The 22,590-nt window shown below is 41.6% G+C and overlaps 1 protein-coding gene across 4 annotated transcripts in view; it reads left to right on the top strand.

The window, feature by feature from the left end:
* The window catches only part of ZC3H7B (zinc finger CCCH-type containing 7B), a 58,282-nt gene that overhangs the window by 9,443 nt on the left and 26,249 nt on the right, over positions 1-22,590 (top strand). For 3 of the 4 annotated variants that reach the window (XM_032220866.1, XM_032220867.1, XM_032220868.1), the window contains exons 5-14: positions 5,252-5,410; positions 7,847-7,927; positions 8,209-8,265; positions 10,002-10,038; positions 10,695-10,954; positions 12,974-13,322; positions 14,758-14,816; positions 17,624-17,789; positions 17,866-18,027; positions 21,438-21,643. In XM_032220866.1, the coding sequence (XP_032076757.1) occupies positions 5,252-5,410; positions 7,847-7,927; positions 8,209-8,265; positions 10,002-10,038; positions 10,695-10,954; positions 12,974-13,322; positions 14,758-14,816; positions 17,624-17,789; positions 17,866-18,027; positions 21,438-21,643 (1,536 nt within the window). The remainder of the gene's footprint in view (positions 1-5,251; positions 5,411-7,846; positions 7,928-8,208; positions 8,266-10,001; positions 10,039-10,694; positions 10,955-12,973; positions 13,323-14,757; positions 14,817-17,623; positions 17,790-17,865; positions 18,028-21,437; positions 21,644-22,590) is intronic. The other variant, XM_032220869.1, reaches the window with a different exon arrangement.

Here is a 22,590-nt window from a genome sequence, read left to right on the forward strand (position 1 = left end):
TTATAAAGTAAAATGCCATGTGACTGCACCTGACTTATAACATCAGTTTGTCAGTCCTAGCTGTGGTTATTAAGTGAATCCCTATGGATCATTAAGTGCAGCATCATGTAGCCGACTTCTGACTTCCTCTCAATTTCCCCATTGACTTTGCTTGTCAGAAACTGTGAAGATTGCAAATGGCAATCAGGTGACCCTGGGACTCTGCAAACATTGCAAATGTGTGTGCCTATTAACAAGTGTCCAAAGTGTAATCACATGACCACAGGAAAGCTGCAGAACCTGTAATTTTGAGGACAAATTATGTACTTCAGGTGGTTGCTGAATGAGTGTTCAGTTAGCAAGGGATACTTATACTTAATAACTTGATAAATCCAACTTTCACGTCCATAGAATGTCACAAAGAAAATTACTGGATGCATGATTCTGACCTTTAGAAGACGGAAGAAGGGGAGGCCACTTTTGCACATTCACATTCCAAGCCATAAAACTTGAAAGCAAAGAGGAAAATAATTTGATCAGAGCAAATGGCAAGGTGACATAGTTAATTTTTCTCTTGGGTCTTTGTAAGATGGAAGTTCTATGCAGTCCTCGATTTACAACATTCATTTAGTGATCATTTGAAGTTACAATGGCAATCAAAAAAATGATTTTTCTTATCATTCTTCACACTTAACGACTGTTGGAGCATCCCCATGATCACATGATCAAAATTTGGATGCTTGGCAATTGGTTCTTAATTATGAACAGTGTTGCCGTTTCATGTGTTCACCTTTTGCAACCTTCTGATCAGCAAATATAGGGGGCCAATACCAGGGGAAAGGCCAAAGGCAGGAGCAGGATAGCAGACAAGGGCAAGGCCTCAGGCGAAGCAGCCCCAGTGGCTCAGCGACAAGGCAGATCTGCGAGGCTTCAGGAGGAGAGGGATCTCTCCCTGTTAATCACCCAGCCCCGCCCCCCCTGCAGGAATTGGAGGAGGAGGATAAGGCCTTAGATTTATCCCCTGATAACTCAGTGGTGGGCCCCAGCTCTCCAGGCCGTTCAATTCAGTTGGAGCCAGGCTCACCTCCCGAGTCTCCTCCGAGGCTTTCAGGCCCAGAGCCTTCTTCCCCCCCCTTCTCGGGCTAGGCATCGCTCCAGGGAGGATAGGGGCCTAGTGCTTTCCTTTGAAGTGCAGGAGGTGATTGCACGTGCAATTTCGCAAGGCATAGCTGAAGGACGTCAGCACAGAGATGACCTTTCTGAAGGCAGGTGCAGGAAGGAACCTGGGGCCTCCACGCACAGGATGAGGCACCCATCCCTGGAATGATGAGCAGGATCAGGATGATCAGGAACTATCTGAGGATGAAGATCTTCCTCCAGACACTCCTGCCTTCTCAGTATTATTCAAACCCACTACATTCAAGTCCATTTTACTTAAGGCAAAAGCCACCACGCAACTTGGCGTGTCTTCTCAGGCAGGACAGGGAACCATTGAAGCTGCCGCTCCCAATCCCAGGAACAGCATGTTCAAAGCGCAAGTCCCAGCCCAAGAACTTGTCTCTGTGCCTGAACTGTTTATGGAAGTGGTGCAACACCAATGGGCCCAGCCTTGGCCGCAGAGGGGATAAGAGACTCTATTCAGTGGAGGCGAATTTGCAAAATGTCCTCAAATTGCCCCCTGTAGACCCTCCGGTGGTCTCCTTAACATCTAATTTGGTTCTTCCAGCAGACCTTATCGAGTGTCTCAAGGCAGAAGACAGAAGGCTTGCCATAAAATGCACCAAGTTGCAGCCTGGGCCATTAAGGTCTCTACTTCTGCCTCCTTCTTTAATAGGGCTTCCATCCTTTGGTTAAAGGACCTGCCAGCTAAATTACCAGCAGAGGACACACGTCTCCGTCAATACGTGAATAAGATTATTGCAGCGGCCCAGTATTCAGCTGACACCTCATTAAATGCGGCAAAATTTGCTTCCAGGACACTGGCGTCTAATGTAACATCTCGACGCTTTCTCTGGTTTCACCACTGGCAAGTAGATATGAAATCAAAGTGGAAATTGGCCGCTGTCCCCTTTAAAGGTGACAAGCTGTTTGGGGACACCTTGGATTTGGTGTTGGTCAAATCCAAGGATAAGAGAAAGGTTCTTTCCACCAGTTTCAAGAAGCAGGATAGAAAGGCCCAACCTTACTTAGAAGTCAATCCTTTCAGCCATCTGAGGTGTCCTTCAATGCCTTGACATTTCACACACCATATTCCCAACCTTCTGACAGGTCTCAGGACAAGCAGTCCTTTTTCTGATAGAAGCAGACAACATTATCCCTACCATAGAACTAACTGAGAAGGAGCCTCTCAGACTCCTCCCATTGGGGGGCGCCTCCAGCAGTTCGCCAACCAATGGGAACTCACCACGTCGGACTATTGGGTCCTACAGACAGTGAGGCAGAGCCTCGCCCTCAAGTTCATTTCCATTCCCCCGAGGAACTTCATTCGCTGCCCCACTCCCTCCTGCCCAACCAAGAGGGAGCTCATGCATAAGAAGATTCAACATCTCCTGGAAATCAATACCATAGAGCTTGTACCAGTGGAGCAGGAACGGAGGGGATTTTACTCCATCCTATTCTCGGTGCCGAAGAGCTTGGGGGGTGGGGTGGCGAGCAATATTAGACTTGAAGAACCTCAACTACCATGTAACGTACAGGAGGTTCAAAATGCAGTCCTTGCAAACCATTCTACTACAACTGATCTACTCACATCTGTAGAACTAAAGGAGGAATACTTGCACATACCAATTCGGCCCCATTCCTTTATGCGGGCTGACACTATCAATACAGGGCCATGCCTTTCGGCCTGTCGTCAGCACCCAGGGCCTTCACCAAAATTCTCTCAGCTTTGGCAGCAGACCTCAAAAGGAAGCTGGTGAGACTAATCTGTTTTCTGGACAATATCCTCATTCAATCATCATCCAGGGAACAGGCGGTCTGTGATCTCCGTGCCACCATGAGCAGCCTTCAGGCACACGGCTTCTCCGTAAATCTTGAGAAAAGCCACTTGGATCCGACCACCAGCCTCCTGCACCTAGGGGCAGAGATAGATACCGTAGCTTGCAAGGTTCGCCTATCATAGGAAAGATTAAACACCCTAGGCGCCCTAATCCTCATGCAGGGAACAAGGCAGGTGCCAGTCATTCATCTGTCCCAGTTATTGGGCAAGATGATTTCTTGCATATCAGTGGTCCCCTGGGAAAGGCTCCAAACAAGGGCACTGCAGTGGCTCTTATTACCACTACAATGGGCCAGCAAGAGCAGCAGATATTAGTCTGACTTCCCCCGAAGGTGAGGCACTCCCTCTGGTGGTGGCTTTCTCCAGCCGTGAAGAAGGGCCACCTGTTCAAGGAACCGGAGCAGCTGGTTGTAACCTGTCCGGCTGGGGCGCTCACCTCAACAATCAGGTGACGCAGGGCAGGTCTCGAGAGGAATCAGCCTGCAGCATCAACTGGTTGGAGCTGAGAGCAGTGAGACTCGCCCTTCGCCATTTCAGGTGGGACATTCAACACGCCCATGTCTTGTTAATGACAGACATTGTGGCCACCTAAGGCCCATATCAACCGCCAAGGGGAGAAAGCGCTCCCCGTCCCTCATGGAGGAGACAGAGGCCCTGGGCAGGTGGGTGGAACAACATCTCCAGTCGATTCAGGCAGACCACATCTCGGGAGTGGACAACACTGAAGCAGACTGGCTGAGCAGGACCACTATAGATAATTCGGAGTGGTGCCTGCATCCAGACCTCTTTCACCAAATAACACTGAGGTTCGGGGTTCCAACAGTCGGCCTTTTCGCCAGCCAGGAGAACACGCAGCTTCCCTGCTTCTTCTCCCATTTCCACTTTCCCCAGGCGGAGGGGACAGATGCTCTCCGCTGCAGGTGGCCGCCCGAACTTCTGTATGCCTTCCTACCTCTTCCTCTGCTTCCACAAGTAGTTCACAAGATCATTGCCGAAGGGGCGGAGATTCTCCTAGTGGCACCTCATTGCCCCAGGAGGTCTTGGTATGCCAACCTCGTAAGTCTTTCAGTGGCGAATCCCTGGCACATCCCTCAGGATCAGGTCTCCATCAGCCAGGGGGCCATCGTTCACCCAGACCCCAGATAGCTTCAATTGGCCATTTGGCACTTGAGGGGAACCTCCTGAGGAGGGACAAGTTTTCTGACAAGGTGATCCAAACTATCCAGGCGGCCAGGAGGCCCTCAACCACCAGGATCTGTGATTCAACTTGGGCCACCTTTACCACTGGTCCACCCGTGCCCTCGACCCGGTCACTGCCTCGGTGCCACACATCTTGGACTTTCTGCAAGAGGGCTTGGATGTGGTCACCCCCCTCGCCGTTTGTCCAGAACTATAAATTGGATATGTTTCCCTCAGCTGAGGCTTTGTTTGGCAGACGGGTGCTGCAGCAAGTTCATTCTGCGGCCAAACCCTTGGCCTCTTCTACCTGCCCTGGAGACAGTTAACTTGGATATGTCCCATGCTTGGACTCTCCAAGCAGCGCACAGGAGAATGACCATTTGCTTACCTGAAAGGTTGTTTTCTGGGCGGAGAGTCCAACCCCACCCAAATATCGTGCGGGCCCATGGTTCAGGGACACCAGATGATCTCCATGCCATCTCTTTGTACCTTCCGGTTCCAGGACTCGTTAAAATATTGACCTTAAGGAGGAACAGGAGGCATGGCCAAATAATTTGAACTCGAGTCCTTGGGCAACCAGACTAATTTAACCCATGCTTGGACTCTCTTGCAGCCCACAGAGAACGACCCTTCAGGTAAGCCAATGGTCACTTTGGTGAAGGGGCAGGGTTTCAGGAGGCAAAAAATGCTGTATTCAGTGTATAAGATGCACCCAGATTTTCGCCCTCTTTTTTAAGGGAAAAAGGTCTGTCTTATAATCCGAAAAATATGGTAAATCCTTCCAATGCTCACCATCCAGTCAGAGCTGAAGATGTTTCTTGGATGAGAAGCAAAACATCTTCAAAGAAAAACAGGAAAGTCCAGTTGCCTCTTGAAAAAGCACCCTTGGGGAAACCATGACCTGGATCACAGAGAATCTCCATAGACATACTATCTATTACCATCTATTACCTAAAATGCCAAAGTGTTAGTTTACCCTTTACTAAGAATCCATAAGAGTAGTGATTTAATTAGAATTCTCTTTTTGGGGATAAGAACGTGAGAGTTCTGTTTGTGTTAAAGTTCTCATGATCACATTTATTAATTATCTAAAAGGGCTTACATGAAAAGGCTTTAGAAGATAGTGAGAAGGCTCTGGGATTCAACAAGGAGAACATCCGTGCTCTCTTTCGGAAGGCCCGCTGCTTAAGTGAGCTAGGAAGACACAAGGAAGCTTATGAATGTAACAGCCGCTGTTTGCTCTCACTCCCACATGTAAGTAGCAATTTCCTCTTTTCTAAATATTTTCTATTATTAATAGAAAAACAGGTAGATGTTTAAATGACTAAAAGGATATTAGAGTTGAAGCATATTTTACAGGTAGTCCTTTAGTTTCAACAGCACTTGCGACCAGAATTGCCATTGCTGAGTGATGTGGTTGTAAAGCACAATATCATGTGACTGCCTCATTAACAATGGCATTCTGGGTAGTCTCATTTGTCATTGTAACCAAAAGACATATGGGTCATTAAGGGAGGAGCAGGGAGGGAGTCCCAGACAAGGAGTGTGGGAGGGTAGGTCCAGTGCTTGCTGGGTGAACTCAGGGAGGCTGGGAAAGAAGGTGCAGGGCATGTACATGTATGCAAGTGCAGGGAGGCATAGGGAAGGAAGGTGCTGGTGGCCACATGTCTATGTGCAAGCCCATAGAGGTAAGGAAGGAGGCCTCTTGGGTGTAGGTGCCTATGTGTGAACATGGAGATTAGAGAAGGAGGGCACTGGATGCTACATGTGGGTACAGAGGGGAGAAGGGTGGCAGTGTGTGCATGTGAAAGGCTGGTGGGAAGACTTACCTGAGTGACTGGTGATCTTCCCTCTGGCTCCCCCATTGACTTTTTTTGTGGAAAACCAGAGAATGTTGGCAACGGCTATCACAGGACTGTGGGATGCTTCAACCAGTCATAAACGCACACTGATTATCAAGTTCCTGAACTTTGTTCACAAGACTGCTGATGCAGTGCAACAGCTGGAACTTTGATGTGTTTTTGTTCAGTGGCCATGTGACCATCATTTGTAGCCTTCACTGCCAGCTTCCATTAAGCAAAGTCAGTGGGGAAGTTGGCAGGAGGTTGTAAGTGGTGACGCCAGGATGCTGCATCTGGGCAGTCTTCACCTAATGATGGCGACTGGGATTGCTGGAACTGCAGTCATGAAATGTCATGCCTTATAACTGCATTACTTAGCAATGGAGTTTCTGGTTCAAATTACTGTTGGATTAGCAAATGTATTATAAATATTTATAACAATGTTACATCCTTTATGCCTGCAATATTAAGTTACAAAAGTCTGAAATCTGGTTCTAATGAATAAAATCTGTGTGATCACGATTACACTTTATATTGATATATAATATATAATGAAATATTTGGAGCACAAAAATCTGCTAATTTTGTACCTATTATAATTTTTAATTAATTTTACAGTGTGGTAGAGATTCAATTTATAAGAATGCAAAGATATTTTTTTTCATTTCATACGTAATTTTTATGAAGCTTTTTACAAAACAAAACATAAAAATTAAACTAACCTCCATTCTTCCCATTCCTAAGACGTCCATAATATCCCCTTTTGTTTAGCATTTTATATACTTTCCATTTGTTTTTCATTTGCAATTTCCTCTTTACATTTATAATTCTTATAACTTAATATTTACATATATCAATATTCTACTTTCATTCATTATTCCTATTCTCTAACCACTGATACAATTTGTCCCATACTGTATAGTTATCTTTTTCTTCTTTATCTTGCAGTTTGAGAGTTAATTTAACCATATTGGGCCTGCAATATTAAGTTACAAAAGTCTGAAAACTGGTTCTAATGAATAAAATCTGTGTGATCGTGATTAAACTCTATATTGATATATGATATATAATGAAATATTTAGAGCACAAAAATCTGCTAGCATACCATTATAAATTTTGTACCTATTATAATTTCTAATTAATTTTACAGTGTGGCAGAGATTCATTTCATAAGAATGAAAAGATTTTTAAATGGTTTTTTTTATTAAAAAAATATTAATGGGAGCTATCTAACAGAGTTCAGTTGAACTGAAAGAGCAAAGGATAAAACAATTCAAAATTAGGTAAAACTATGCTATGGACTTTCTTTAAAAAACCATAATTATTGAAAATAATACAAGATTAAATTATTTACTTTTTGTACTTTTCACTGCCAATAAAATAATGACATTAGTTTTATATTATCTGTGCCCACCATATCTTGAAATTCTGATAGTCCTCAATTTAGGACCACATTTGGGATCAGGGTTTCATTACTAAGCAAGGCAGTTAACTGAGTCACGCCCAATTTTACCACCTTTTTTGCTATGGTTGTTAAGTGAATAATGTATTTGTTAAGCAAATCCAGCCAAAAGAGAACAACCTATTGACTGCTTGTGGAAAGCGGACTGGTAAGGTTGCAAATGGCGATAACATAATCTCAGGACACTCCAGTCATTGTGAATACATGCTGCATGCCAAGCACTTGAAATTTTGATCACACATCCTTGGAAATGCTGCGATGGTTACAAGTATGAGGACTGGTCCAACTCACTTACTGGTTGTAAGTTGATGCCATTGTAATTTTGGTTGTGAAAGAAATAATTGTAATTGAGGACTATCTGTAATCTAATTGTTTTCTCTACTGAAGGATGAAAGTGTGGTTCAGTTGGGTCAGGACCTTGCACAGAAGCTGGGATTAAGAGTCCGGAAAGCATATAAGAGGCCTCAGGTATGATATTTGCATTCTACTTCCCATGACAACAATATACTTTATTCCCACCCACCCCAATCCTGAAGCTTGAATCTTTTAGATAATTTTATACCTACGATGTCCAATATTAACTGAAAATATTTGGTCTGCATTGAATGATTATGCATAGGCAGTATATATGGGTACAGCCAAACTAGGTTACCTGTATATCTTATATAGTTTTCCCTTATTAAAGGTGAAATTTCTTTGAAAAGATGTCTTAAATGTCTGCTACTTCCTCTCTCTTTCTCTCTTTTTAGGATTCAGAAACATTTTCTGTACTGAGTAATGGCCTGACATCTGCCCTACCAAATCAGGTATATCGTTATTGTTTAAACAGTAGAATTGATATAATGGATAATACTTTTTCCTGCTTGGGTGATAATTTGTTAGGTAAAGTTCATAATTAAAAATGTGGATTAAAAAAGGCAAGAGGTAGCTACAGCAAAGTGTTGTGTTGATGAAGTGCTGCATCACCCACCTAAAGGGCACATAAATGTTCTCCATTTAGAAGTATGCAGCTAGCCAAAGTTTCCAGGCATCCTTGTGGACAAGAATCTCAGAAGGAGAGTGAGCTATGTTTGTTTGTTTGTTTGTTTAAAACAATTATATGTCCACTCATTTTAAAAGTAATCTCTGGGTAACTCACAACTAAATATATGTAACTGTGTATATCTGCATTTTTTATTTTCTAAATAATTTCTGCACATTTTTAAATTTTAAAAAGTTATTAAAAGTGAAGGTATTTAAGAGATAGATAACACCACCACAGTCTTTATAAGATTTAACTCTGCCTATATGATTTGAATTAAAAATTTCTTTTTAAGAGCTGGCTCTTTGCTTTTCACTTCTGAAAAATAATTCTAAAGCTTCAGGCCCAAGTACAGTTCTTGCTGACTACAGAGAGTTCTCGACTCACGACCATTCAGTTGGCACCGAAAAAGTGACATGACTGATCCTTGCACTTAACAACTGTCACAACAACCCTACGGTCACATGATCAAAATTCAGATGCTTGGCAACTGCTGTGTCTTAGGGCAACATGATTGACATTCGCAACCTTTTCAGGGGATTTCTAGCAAACATACATTGAGAGAAGCCAGACTCACAGAATGGCCCTGGTGATTTGATTAACAACCACAGCAAAAAAGAGTGTAGATCAGAAGTGACTTGTGTAATGACTGCATCACTCAGCAACCAAAGTCCTGGTCCCATTTGTGGTCCTAAGTTGAGGACTACCTATAGATCTTACAGCAATAGAGTAATTTGGGAAGAATTGATTTCCTCTTACTGTTTTTAATGAGAATTTGTTACAATTACTCAAGGCGCAGTCTAGACATATATGAATAGCAATTAAGTAGATTTGAGTTTAAGGTAGAACCTCTTCTAACCGGTTCGGTAGGTTTGATGAACCGGTTCTACCGAATAGGTGCGAACTGGTAGGAACCCACCTCTGCTGTTCCCATAATGCTAATGTGTGAAAGAGAGAGGCCTCCCATATGATTGTCTTTTTGGTAAATTAGGGTTAAAAATGGAAATAATTAAATAATTTATGTAGTGCAATCTCTGCCCTTTTAGCATACAATTAGTGTTCGGCTGTTCTTTTTGAGAGAGAAATCAATCTCATAAGAGAGAAAACTTTCTAAGCATTATTGACTACTGGTGACAGTCATAACAAATTCCTGCGGTTTTCTAGGTAACATTTTCAAAGTTGGTTGGCTATTGCCTTCTTCCTAGGGCTGAGGGAGACCTAAATGTCAGTGATTGAAAGCATAGAGCTGTGCCCTATTTGAAAGCTGGCAGTCTCATATATTAAAAAGAAAAGAATAAACTATTTGGGGGTAATCCAAATGAAAAGATAATGATTCAGTTCTGCAGAATTATTAATTATCATAGGATCCAGCCAATCACAAAGGTACAACTCTCATTCTGAAGCATTTTTCATAGGGAATCCAATCTTGCATTTCTATACATTTAGATTAGTTCTTTGTAAAAATTGGAAAAGGAAACTGAATTTTGTCAAAAGAGATTTGATTTTTTTTTCCTGTTGCAGACCAATGGATTAGGCTCCATAGATGACATTGAAACAGGTAATGAATGCATTTATGCTTCTTTGATTCATAGTTATTACCACCACCACGCTCAAACGGAAGAGGTTTTGCTTTCAGAAAGAAATCTGCAAAATATTTGGTTGTCACAATTTGTCACGAAGGCATCTAACAGGAATAGCAGGAAATACCTGGGAAAAGACAAATCCTTTTTTTCTGAGAAGTCAACACAGTTCTTTCAATTGCTCTCACTAATGCAACCAATACAGTTTATAAATGTGAATAGTGGTCATGATAGAGCCATTGCTAGAAACATCTGACTATCACATCTATATAAGAATGGTTTGTAATTCTGAAAAGTGTCTTTGAATTGGACATCATGAAGCAGTTTCTATGAGTATAATTCTAGCAAATAGGCTAATGAATCTTTTCACAAAGATGAACAGTTTGCTTTGAAGATGAGAGAGTTTATTAGTTGAGCAATAGTGGAAATACTCTGCAATCAGAATGTTCTGTGTTCTGACTCTGGGCTCTTTGGCTTTAAAAAAAAGATGATATAAGCATCTGTCTCTGGAGAACAACTACCACTCAGAATAGTCAATGCTAAGATATACAAATATATTGCTTTCTGTTTACTCTCTAGATTGCAATGTATGTATGGGTGGTCCTTAGCTGTAATCTCATACGTAATCTTCCAGATAGCTCTGTGGTCCTTCAGTGCATCGTTACTCCTAGTGCTCCTTCTGTCACTGCCAGCAAATCCAATGCCTTTTCATCAACCGACTTGGATACGAAAACTCTGCCAACATCACTCCCTGCAACTAACCTGCTCCCTTCTACAGATGTGGCATCTATACCAGAGTCTGACAGTGTAGACGACTTCACTGAAGGAGAAGTTCTTGGAGACGAACTGGACTCACTTCTGGATTCTATTGCAGATGGGTCCCAGTACCAACTAGTAAGAGTGACTTTTGTAGATGCGCCTCTGTTTTAGTCACTGCTCTCTAGCCTCTTCGTCTTAATCATTACAGGGTTTACTTAGTACATTCCTTGCTAACCCTCCATCACTGCTTTTTAAACTTCTCCCTTCTAAGTAATGGAGGACATTTGTGATGTGAGTTACATAACGATACATGGAATTGTTCATTATCTCAGAGCAAGGACTAGTGCAATCTTAGTTTTTGCAATCATCTAAGTATAAGCAATTGAAGATTTTAAGATTATATAGTTCCTCTCCTTAGCTCCCACTTTTTTGAGTGTACAATTAAACGTATGGTCACAATTGGCCCCAGAGCTTCTGTCACTAACTGATACGGTCGTAAAGCATGATATCACATGACATATTTATTAGCAACTGCCATCTCGGCAGTCCCAGGTGCTATTGTAACTCCAGACACATGGGTCATTAAGCAGGAAGCAGAGGGAGTTGCAAATAAATGCAGGAGTGCAGGAGGTCTGGCACAGGTTGCATATGTGTTTGGGGAGGTTTCTGCATAGTGGCACAGCCTCAAGGAGACCTGAGAAAGGGGCTATGAGAAGGCCGGGGAAAGAATATGCTTCTTGGCTCCCACACCCTGGGAAGTCTCAGCAGCACAGTGCTAAGTAGCCCCACCCCAGGAAGCACAAAGGAGGTTCTTGGCATGCTGTGGCTCTGGGGTTGTAAGAAGTCCTTGAGCTGCAGTGCAGTGCCATTCCTGAGGCTGTAAAGCAGGGGTGTCCAAACTTGGGAACTTTTAAGACTTGTGGACTTCAACTCCCAGAATTCCCCAGGCAGCCATGCTGGTTGGGGACTTCAACTCCCAGAATTCCCCAATCAGCCATGCTGGATGGGGAATTCTGGGAGTTGAAGTCCACAAGACTTAAAGTTCCCAAGTTTGGACACCCCTGCTGTAAAGGAATGGATATAGCTTGTTAAAGGTTACTAGGGCTTCCTAGTAACACTTTTTCCATTTCCCAAATTGTCTTAAAAAGGGAGCTCTGATATCTGGTATAGGGAAATCCATCACTTAATGACAGAGCTCACCTGCATTTGCATACAGTCCCTAACCCATCTCAGCCATTATTAAAAATAGTAAAATTTGGACAAATGCAATAGCTTAGCTAGCTAAACCTTTTGGAGCTCAGTCTCAACAGTTTTTCTTTCACAGCCAAAAGGCGGCCATAATAGTGGTGTTGTCCATATGTTCTTCTTCATCTGAGCTGATCTGTCTCCAGTCTATTGCAGTTCCCATAAAAATTGCCTGGAGTAGCTTACTGGTTGGATACATGTTCAAGATAATTGTTTTTCTGCTGGTCTTTTCCTTCCTTTACTATGACTTTCCAAAGCTTCTGTTCCCCCTGGGATCATTGGGCTATTGTGTGCTTGCTTCCTTTTGTTCAGTTATGCTACTTATTTCAAGGTTGCCCAGAATACCTAGTTAGCTTTAATCATGGTTAAATTGATGCCAGCATAAGCATAACCTTTTGTAGAGCTGTACTTTATATTCAGAGACAAAAGAGGTTTCAGCGTGCAGGGTCATGAGTGTAGCATTACCGTAATCTGCAACTCTTTAAAGCAGCTGCACCTTTTTTTTTAAAGATTGCATAACAACCCTTCCTCATTGTTCCTCCATCCTTAGAAAAAGACACAGCTGGTTAAACAGTTGCAGGCAGGTTATGCTCTCATACCCACTTTTGCCTTGAGTTCAAAGTGTTGCACACCCTAAGTCTTAAATAGCATTTCAGAAGCATTTGATTAGTCAGTGCTTGATGTTGCTGCCACATTTGAAAAAGTAATTGCGGATTAATTTTAGAGTGAACTGGTTCTCTGTAACATTTTGTCTTATCTGGCTATATCCTATCTTGCATCACAGAGATGGTGGTGCATAGGTGAATCTGTCATAAAGTTCAACATGTCTAGAAACGTAAAGTAGGAAAGTGTGAAATAATGTTTTAACTTCTTCCCTTTAATCATAACACATTTTATTTTTCCCTAAAGTCTCTTGTCCGTGGTGCCATTCCTGCCAATCTGCCAAGTGAGGTGCCCCAGCTCATCCCTGTGTTTCCAGGTGGCACACCACTTCTTCCTCCTGTGGTGACCGCTAACATTCCAGTCTCCACACCGCTGCCACCTGCCTCCTTTGGCCTAGTGATGGAGACTACAAAGCAACTCTCATCTTCATCTGTTCTGGATACCTTTGAAACACCAGTTGGGGGCAGTGGCACATCTCCTTTGGATTCACTGGATTCACTAGATCTGCTCCCTTACACAGAGTCTCGGCTGGATATGTTAGATGCTTTTGGGACCAGTGGGGGATCATTGGATGCTTTAGATACCTTTACTGTTGGTAGGTATGGAGACTATTTAAGTAATGTTAGCTTGTGACACAGGAAGAGCCAGTTCAGTGCAGTGATTAAAGTGCTTGCCTAGAAACCAGGAGACTATGAATTCATGTATGGCAGTGATCTCCAACTTTTGGGCTTGGTGGACCGGCAGAGGCAGAGGGGATGGTTTAGTGTGTGCAAACACACTATTTTCACAAGTACAGCACACCCACCACTTCCACAGACCAGGGTTGGAAACCTCTGATGCAAGGAATGAAATCTGGCTTGTGATTTTGGGCCAAATGGTCTCTTAGTCCAACCCACTTGTTAGGGTTGTTGTGGAGAAAAAGAGGAGGAGAAAGGAATATTGTGCATGTTTGCTGCCTTGAGTTACTTATAAAGTAATAAAGGCAAGATAAAAAGATAATCAATCTAATAAAGAGTACTTCCGCATCAATATTTCCTAAGTAGAATGGCATTTTTACATCCTGGATCGTTCCCTTCATTGCTGTTTATGGTTTATTTTCCCATCTCCTACTCTTTATTAATGCATTGTAGTGTGTCATTTTGTATAATATCTATTGTTGTTGATGTTAAAGGTGTTGAATAATAGCTTTAGGAGATCCACTGTTGTAGACCAGTGGTCCCCAACCTTTCCGACTCTGTGGACTGGCAGTGGCCGTGGCAGGGAGAAGCTGTGTCAAGCGAGTAGAGGTTTCTTTTGCTGCAAATGCCAACAGGATGGTTGACAGATAGTTTTGCATGTGCACCTGCTGTTTGTGCAAATGGAGCATCTTGTGCTTGCCTGTTGCTGCACAACCCGGTTCCCAGTGGGCCGAGGATTGGGGGTTTGTAACCCGGTTGTATATTTATGGACAAATCTGAAAAAAATGCATGGTTTACAGCCAGAATGAATTGTCCTGAAAACATTAATACTTAATGCAGGCTATATCTCCCAGGATTGTCTACCACTGATCATGCTGACTAGAATGCTAGTTGTTGTTCAGCAGAGGCATGGCAAGGCATGGCAATACATTTCTCTCTAGAACTGAGCCACCACCAGTGGAAGAATCCAGGCCAAAGCTTGGATAAATTAATTGCTCTTATGGCAGTTAAAAGAAACCCTAATAATGAATATCAGCCATTGATGATTCTAACAGTCCACCCCACTGTATTTGAGAAAAATTTAAATGTTACAAGTCCTTTCCCCTCCTTTATGTGGGAATAGATTTCTTGCCCCTCATTTTTTGGATTTAGATATGAAAGTCACTTGCATTCTTTTCATCATGGTCCTTTCTAGTTTCAGGCTGTTGGGTTCCAGGATTGGGTTTCAGCCCTAAATATATGTGAAATTTAAGAAGTACAAAGAAAGGGCTTATGTGTAGTACTGCTTCCATAGGACATTGCATAATTGACATTCACAAAAATCTAAAATTGGTTTTTTTCCCCACTCTTTAGAGGAAACCAGCACTCAAGAACCTCGCCAGCCTGCTGGAATTCAAAAGTCACTACCATTGGTGAGTAACCTTTTCCCTTAATTGAGAAGAGAAATGCCTATTAACTTTTTTTAAAAAGTTTTTTATTTTTAGAGAAACATAAAACATACAAACATAAACACACACAAAATAAAAATCCTTCTCCAATTACTTACAGTGCGTCGATTGGTTACAAAACTTTTGTGCTTTCTCACAATATCTCTTCACTTACAATTTACATGAAAACTCATATCATCATTCTAATATGTATGTATACAATTGTTATGGTTATTGAACATTCTATAGCTATAGCTATTATTATATCCTTTTTATGTAAAATATTCTAAATTTAAGATAAATTTAATTATGGCATCTACATCATCCTGAAATCATCCAATAGTATTACATCTTTATATTCTATATAGAATTATTTATCTTTTATAACAGATCTTTTAAACATCCACTCCATAGTCCTCACTTAGAATTTATATAAAATTTCATATGATCAATCTATTATATATGCATTGTTATCATTATTAATCATTTATTTAGTTATAACTATTATTACTTTATTTTATACATAATATTCTAATTTTAACTAAGTTTAACTTAATTTTTATTCTGTTTCTTCACCCTGTATCCTTCCAGTACTAGTGCAGTCCTATATATCTTGCCATTTGTGGCATTTGTATAATAAGTCTTGTGTGGACTTCTCTTGGCACCTTGTTCCTTGCATATTATAAAGACTCGAAACCCTCCATCTGTTCCTTTCATCCGCTTGCCTTTAATTATCACCGGTGCTTCTGCCAAAATTTCTCTTGTTTCTGCCAAATTTTTTCCCTTCTCTTCTTCCATGTTTTCAGGTTTGAGATAGGGTTCCAGTTCGTTAATCACTTCTTTCAACATTCCACTCCTGTCATTTCCAACCAAGCTTGATTTACTGTCAATATCAACAATGTTCTTATCACTTTGTTCATATTTTTCTTCAATTTTTTGAACTTTATCTTCAAATTTCATCATCGTTTTATAAATATTCTCAACTCTTCCCTTTATCTTTTCAATGTTTTTTGTACTTATTTGTACTTTTTGAATTTCAAACATAATCATTTGCAATGTTAATTCTTTTTCTTCTTCATGTTGCGCCAGGTTATAAACACTGCCACTAAAACATCCAAAGCTTTTTTGTTAAGTTTCAAACAGGTTCACTATAATCTTTCAGTCAAGGTTTTCTCTTCACTTCAGTCCAGCTATTGATAGTACTCCAGAAGAGCACCTGTATAAACAATTCGTACTCTTCCCACTATCAGGAGCCTTGAAGTATTAAATATGAGTCGAGTGTTCAAAAGAAATTAAAAAAACAATGTTTCCAAGCCTCTTGATGGCAGTCTTGCTTCTTTTTCCTCTGCCTCTATCCCTCTCTTTAAATTCCAAGCTTAAGAAAAAAAAGTGCTTAAAAACTAACAACCCAGCTGAGCGTTGTAAAAAGAGAAGAAAGGAAATCATAATCCACAAATATGAAAAAAAGATGAAAAATAGAAGAGGGGGGGGAGAGAAACCAGTCCAATTTAAAAAGTAAGAGGCATTTGTAAGAGTTCCATCCATAAAAAAAGAAAAATTAAAAAAAGATAACACACTAAGTTTAATACAGGCTTGCTTCACCGCTTACTCTCTTCTGTCTTCAATTTTAATTTTACTCTGAATATTTTTGGGTGTTCTCTAATAGTAAAAATTATCTCACCATTTCGACACACTCTCTTTCCTGCTTTTCTTCTGTTCAGGGGCTGTCCCAACCTTCTGCAGCTTCAATGGCTGCTTCTCATTGTTGCGGGGAAAAAGAGCTTCTCCTGGATCAATCAGGGACTTTGCAATGTCCCTGAGATCAGCAGGACCTGCCCTTCTCTGTTATCATCTCTACGAGACGGTTTAGGTCTAAAAGGACCGTCTAGCAGCAGAGATATCGACAGCAATCCTGAAGCTCCAAGATTGCAAGTCGTGTCGTAGCGACCTCAGCCCCGCCCTTCTGAAATACCTATTAACTTTTTCATCCAGGTCCTCAATTTGATTAGCAAAATATTGCTGTACTTCCTTTTTTTTAAAACTTCACTTCCCTATCTCTTTCAAAGATTCTGTGTTGGAATGATCATAAGTTGTCTGAGTGATTTGACATTGGATGAGCAAAGGAACAATTTCCTTTTGGGTCTAAACTATTTTATAACTAAACAAATGAACTTCGAAACATTGCAGAAGGGGAATGTATATCTCTTGCTACAAGAAAAATGCTGCTTAATTTAATATTTGGTAATACTTTCACAATAGGAAAAAGCTCCTTTTTTGTGACATACTACATGTTGAAAATGAAGCAGGTTAAGATGGCCATTATTGCTCCATGTAGTCTTTGACTTACAATAGTTCATTTACTAACCTTTTGGAGTTACAATGGCACTGAAAAAGTGACTTATAACCCTTTTTCCCACTTATGACCGTTGCAGCATCCCTGTGGGCATGTGATCAAAATTCAGATGTTTGGCAACTAGTTCATATTTATGAAGGTTGCGGTGTCCCAGGGCCATGTATTCACATTTTGCAAATTTAGTGGGGAAGACAGATTTACTTAACAGTCGTGTTACTAACAATTGTGATTCATTTAATAACTATGGCAAGAAAGGTTTAAAATGGGGAAAAACTTAACTGTCTCACTTAGCAACAAAAATGTTGGGTTCACTTGCAATCATAAGTCAAAGATTACCTGTATTATTTTTGTTCATTTGAAAAATGAAGAACCCTGGGGAATGGTAGATGGATCTGATCTTGCTGATCTCTAAGGAAGCTTATTTTATTGTCTTTTTCAGGCAAACCAAACTGGGCCAAGCACCCACACCACAGTACCCAAAGTTGTAGAGTTTCTTATGTATCAGCCAGAATTGGTGATGTCCAACACAACTCTGCTTGTGAAGAATCCCTTGGTGTCTACTCACATCTTCAAACAGGCCTGTCACATCTGCTATCCCAAAACAGGTCATCTGCTTATGATGAAGATGGCCTCAAATGTTTAGCAAAACTGGACTCTTGTTAACATTGTCCTCTTTTATAGGCCCCAAAGCTGGCGATTATACTTATCGAGAAGGCCTGGAACATAAGTGCAAGCGAGATATACTACTGGGCAGGCGTCGTATATCAGAAGATAAAACTTGGAAGAGAATTCGGCCACGTCCAACCAAGATGAACTTTGTGGGATCCTATTATCTATGCAAAGGTGAATTGAAGAAAGAGGAGGAAGTAATACAATGCAGACTGTTTCATGAAGGAGGAAAAGTTTTGTGCAGGTTGGGCTGAAGAATGTGAGGGCAATACACTGTTAATTTTTGTCTACTTACTTAATCACTGTGTTTGCTGATTGTAGAGATTTATAAAACTCCCTTAACATTTGCAGGTATTAAAACATTTAAAACTCAAACTTGAAAGAAAAAAAATACTCATGCTAGTGGTAAAATTGAAAACATGCATAATGAAAACATTTGGGAAATATTCCACTCACTGTTCATCTAATGGTCATGGTGAGATTTTCTCCCCACTGAAAGTCAATGCAAACAATAATAAATAGTCAATACTTTGTTGCCCTTGCATGGTGATGTAAGGACTGGCACTGGTGAAGTGGGAACCAACAATTCTCAGGTCTGACAGAACCATAGTAAGTATTGAACAGGGACCTCCCAATCAAAAAGCTAGGAAAAGAACGGCCAAAACACTGACTCAAATTTGGGAGGAAAAGTCTTAGGATTTAAATCCGAAGGGCTGATGATCATGTATAGGACTTGATTTCTCTGTTCTGCGGTATTTTTAATTTATGTATTTGTATCCCGCTTTTAATACTTTTACAAATAACCTAAGGTGGAAAGTGCACTTAATATCCCTCCCATTTGCCTCCACAGCAACAGCCCTGTGAGGTAGGTTGAGCTGAGAGAGAGTGACCAAGGTTTCATAGCTAAGGTGGGATTTGAACTCATGGTCTTCCAGTTTCTAGCCCGGTGCCTTAATCATTAGATAGAACTACCGTATTTTTCAGAGTATAAGACGCAGCAAGGTTTTGAAGAGGAAAATTTTTTGTTTAAGTTTTTGCACTCTGCAAACCTCCCAAAAACGGCCCATTTTTTTGCAAAAAGGAGCCTGGTTTTTCCCAAAAAAGGGCATGAATAGCCCTTAGGAGGCTTGTAGAGTGATCCGGGGGGGAGGGGGGCAAAAACAAGCAAAAAATGCCCTGTTTTTCGCAAAAACGGGCCCATTTTTTGTCAAAAAAAAAAAAAAGGCATGGATAGCCTTTAGGAAGCTTATAGAGTGCTGCTGGGGGGGGGGGGCAAAAAACAGATTAGATTAGATTAGATTAGATTTAATGAATTTATAGGCCGCCCAATCCCGAAGGACTCCGGGCGGCTTACAACAAATACATTGTAAGCTAAGGTCAATCTAGAATGTCATTAATTTCTTTATTTCTTTTTTCTCAATAGATTTTAGACTGTGTTAGTTAAAAATCTATACCGTGTACGGGTTCTGGGAAGTCGGGGGGGGGAAGGAGGAGGGGGGTGGGGGGGTGGAGGGAGGGAGGGGTACACACAACAAAAAAAAATTGTACTTCAATGTCTTAATGATTACATATTTGGGTTTTTTTTAAAGAAAAATAAAAAAGTTCTGTTTAAAAAAAAAACAAATACATTTAAAAAATAGAAAAGTTAAAACAGAAAAACACAGATTAAAAAGCCACAACATACACCCAGTCTAATCGGGACTGGACCTCAGTCATGAGGTCAACAGCCCGGGGCCTGCCGGAATAGTCAGGTTTTAATAGCCTTTCGGAAGGCCATGAGAGTGGGTAGGGTCCGGATCTCTGGGGGTAGTTCATTCCATAGGGTCGGAGCGGCTACACAGAAGGCCCTCCCATGGGTAGTTGTCAGCCGACATTGTCTGGCTGACGGCACCCGGAGAAGGCCCACCTTGTGCGATCTTATCGGTCATTGGGAGGTATGTGGCAGAAGACAGTCTCGCAGATATCCGGGTCCTAGGCCATGTAGGGCTTTAAAGGTAATGACCAGCACCTTGAATTGTGCTCGGAGACCAATACGGAGCCAGTGCAGCTCGCGGAGGATAGGTGTAATGTGGGTGTACCTTGGTACACCCAATATTGCTCGCGCGGCTGCATTCTGGACTAGTTGTAGTCTCCGAACACTTTTCAGGGGCAGCCCCATGTAGAGCGTATTACAGTAGTCAAGTCTTGAGGTGACGAGGGCGTGAGTGCCGTGTGAAGTGCCTCCCGATCCAAATAGGGCCGCAACTGGTGCACCAGGCAAACCTGAGCGAAGGCCCCCCTGGTCACAGCTGACAGGTGATGTTCTAACGTCAGCTGTGGGTCCAGGAGGACTCCCAAGTTGCGGACCCTCTCTGAGGGGTGTAGATTTTCACCCCCTAGGCATAAGGATGGACTAACTGGGCTATCCTTGGGAGGCAACATCCATAGCCACTCGGTCTTGTCAGGATTGAGTGCGAGTTTGTTCACCCCATCCAGACCCTGACAGCTTCCAGGCACTGGCACATCACTTCCACCGCTACGCTGAGTTGGCACGGGGTGGAGAGATACAACTGGGTATCATCCACATATTGATGGTATTTAATCCCGTGCCGACGAATGATCTCGCCCAGAATAGCCCTTAGGAGCCTGTTTTTCACTCATTTCTGCCTTCTCCAGCCCCCAGGAGCTCTCTGAAAACCTTCTAAAAGCTATGCACGGACATTTTGGTGAAGGGGGTAGAGTTTTGGGAGGCCAAAAATGCTGTATTCAGTGTATAAGACGCACCCAGATTTTCAGCCTCTTTTTTGAGGGAAAGGGTGCGTCTTATACTCCTAAAAATACAATAGTTCTACAGTACAGATCTTCTATTTGTATAAAACATATTTCTTGTTTGCAGTAAAGCAGCTTCTCTACATGGGTGAAGTCAGCTTCTGCTGTTAGCAGTTGTTAGCAGCTTTGAAATGCAAGATTGAGTTCCAGGAGAACAAAGGTTTACTGCTGTGATATGAAATCTAGCAAATGTCAACATACAGTTGCCTGAGGCAGCCAATTAGTGTGTCTCAGTGTAGGGTAGGCTGTGTTACCATTAAATCCGTTCTTGCGTAGTCAAGAGGAGCTGAATACAAGTGGACCTCGACTTACAACCATTTGTTTAGTGACTGTCCAGAGTTACAATGGCATTGAAAAAAGGGACATGACCGTTTTACAAACTTATGACTTGAAGCATTCCCCTTGTCAGATGATCAAGCAAAGTCAATGGGGAAGCCAGATTCACTTAAGAACCTTGTTAATAACTTAACAACTGCAGTGATTCACTTAACAACTATGACAAGAAAGGTTGTAAAATGTGGCAAAACTCACTTAACTGTCTTGCTTAACAATAGACATTCTGGGCTCATTTGTGATCGTAAGTCGAGGACTATCTATAGTAATATCTTCAGTAAATTTCATTAGTGTCTCCTTTAATGAACTTTTCAGTTTCTCTTTATCAATTTGTGAAGCTTGGGGAGGGAGAGAAGGAAACAGTATAAGGGGTAGCAAAAAACCTTAGTTTTGATTCTAGCCTCCACTCCATGTATGGTGGTCTGATGTTTGTTGCTTTGTAGATATGCTTAACAAGCAGGATTGTAAGTACGGGGATAACTGCACCTTCGCGTACCACCAGGAGGAGATCGATGTATGGACAGAGGAACGAAAGGGAAGACTTAATCGTGACCTCTTGTTTGATCCATTGGGTGGGATCAAGCGAGGTAACCTGACTATTACCAAGATCCTGAAAGAACACCAGGGCATATTCACCTTTCTTTGTGAGGTATGAAATAGGCAGTGCAAACATACAAGATTGTATTTTCGTGGTATTGTCCACTGTGCCTTTACTTGTTGCTTATTGGATTACATCATAAGAAAACTGCCCAATGCCAGCTTTGGATATTTGGGTTTTGAAAGTAATCATCATAAGCTCACTCACTGTCACATTTCAATTGAGCTATGAACAGAAAATGATTATGTGAGAATGAGTGACGTTATTTCATTCCATAAAAGTTTATGGTCAGCCTAGAAAAGCAATCAGAGTTGAAGAATTTTTTAGCTTGCACATGAAACAAGCATGTATTTGTTTTTCAAGTGACTGGGCAGAGAACGATTAAGTAGTTCATGTATTGAAATAAGTTACAACTTGCTGAATAAACCGGACTGGCTGGAAAAACACACTACGTGATATAGCTGTATTCTCACAACACACTAAACATAATTACTAAATCCCAAATGAATGAGGCCTTGAGATTGAGTGTTATATTTGGCTGCAGAAGACCTGTTTTTTTTTTTTTTTTTGTGAAGCTGTTTGAGCTATCATGTTTGCAGATGACACAGAATTAGAAAAGATATAGCTAATACTGAGAAGATAGGAATAACAATCAAAATAATAGATAAATTGATTGAAAATAATGATATTTGGTAGAATAGCAATAGCAATAGCAGTTAGACTTATATACCGCTTCATAGGGCTTTCAGCCCTCTCTAAGCGGTTTACAGAGTCAGCATATCGCCCCCACAGTCTGGGTCCTCATTTCACCCACCTCGGAAGGATGGAAGGCTGAGTCAACCTTGAGCCGGTGAGATTAGAACCGCTGAACTGCAGATAACAATCAGCTGAAGTGGCCTGCAGTACTGCACCTTAACCACTGCACCACCTCGGCTCTGGTTAGGGTGCAGTACTGCAGGCCACTTTAGCTGACTGTGATCTGCAGTTCAGCGGTTCAA

The sequence above is a fragment of the Thamnophis elegans genome, chromosome 7, assembly GCF_009769535.1.
Source record: "Thamnophis elegans isolate rThaEle1 chromosome 7, rThaEle1.pri, whole genome shotgun sequence".
Classification (NCBI taxonomy): Eukaryota; Metazoa; Chordata; class Lepidosauria; order Squamata; family Colubridae; genus Thamnophis; species Thamnophis elegans.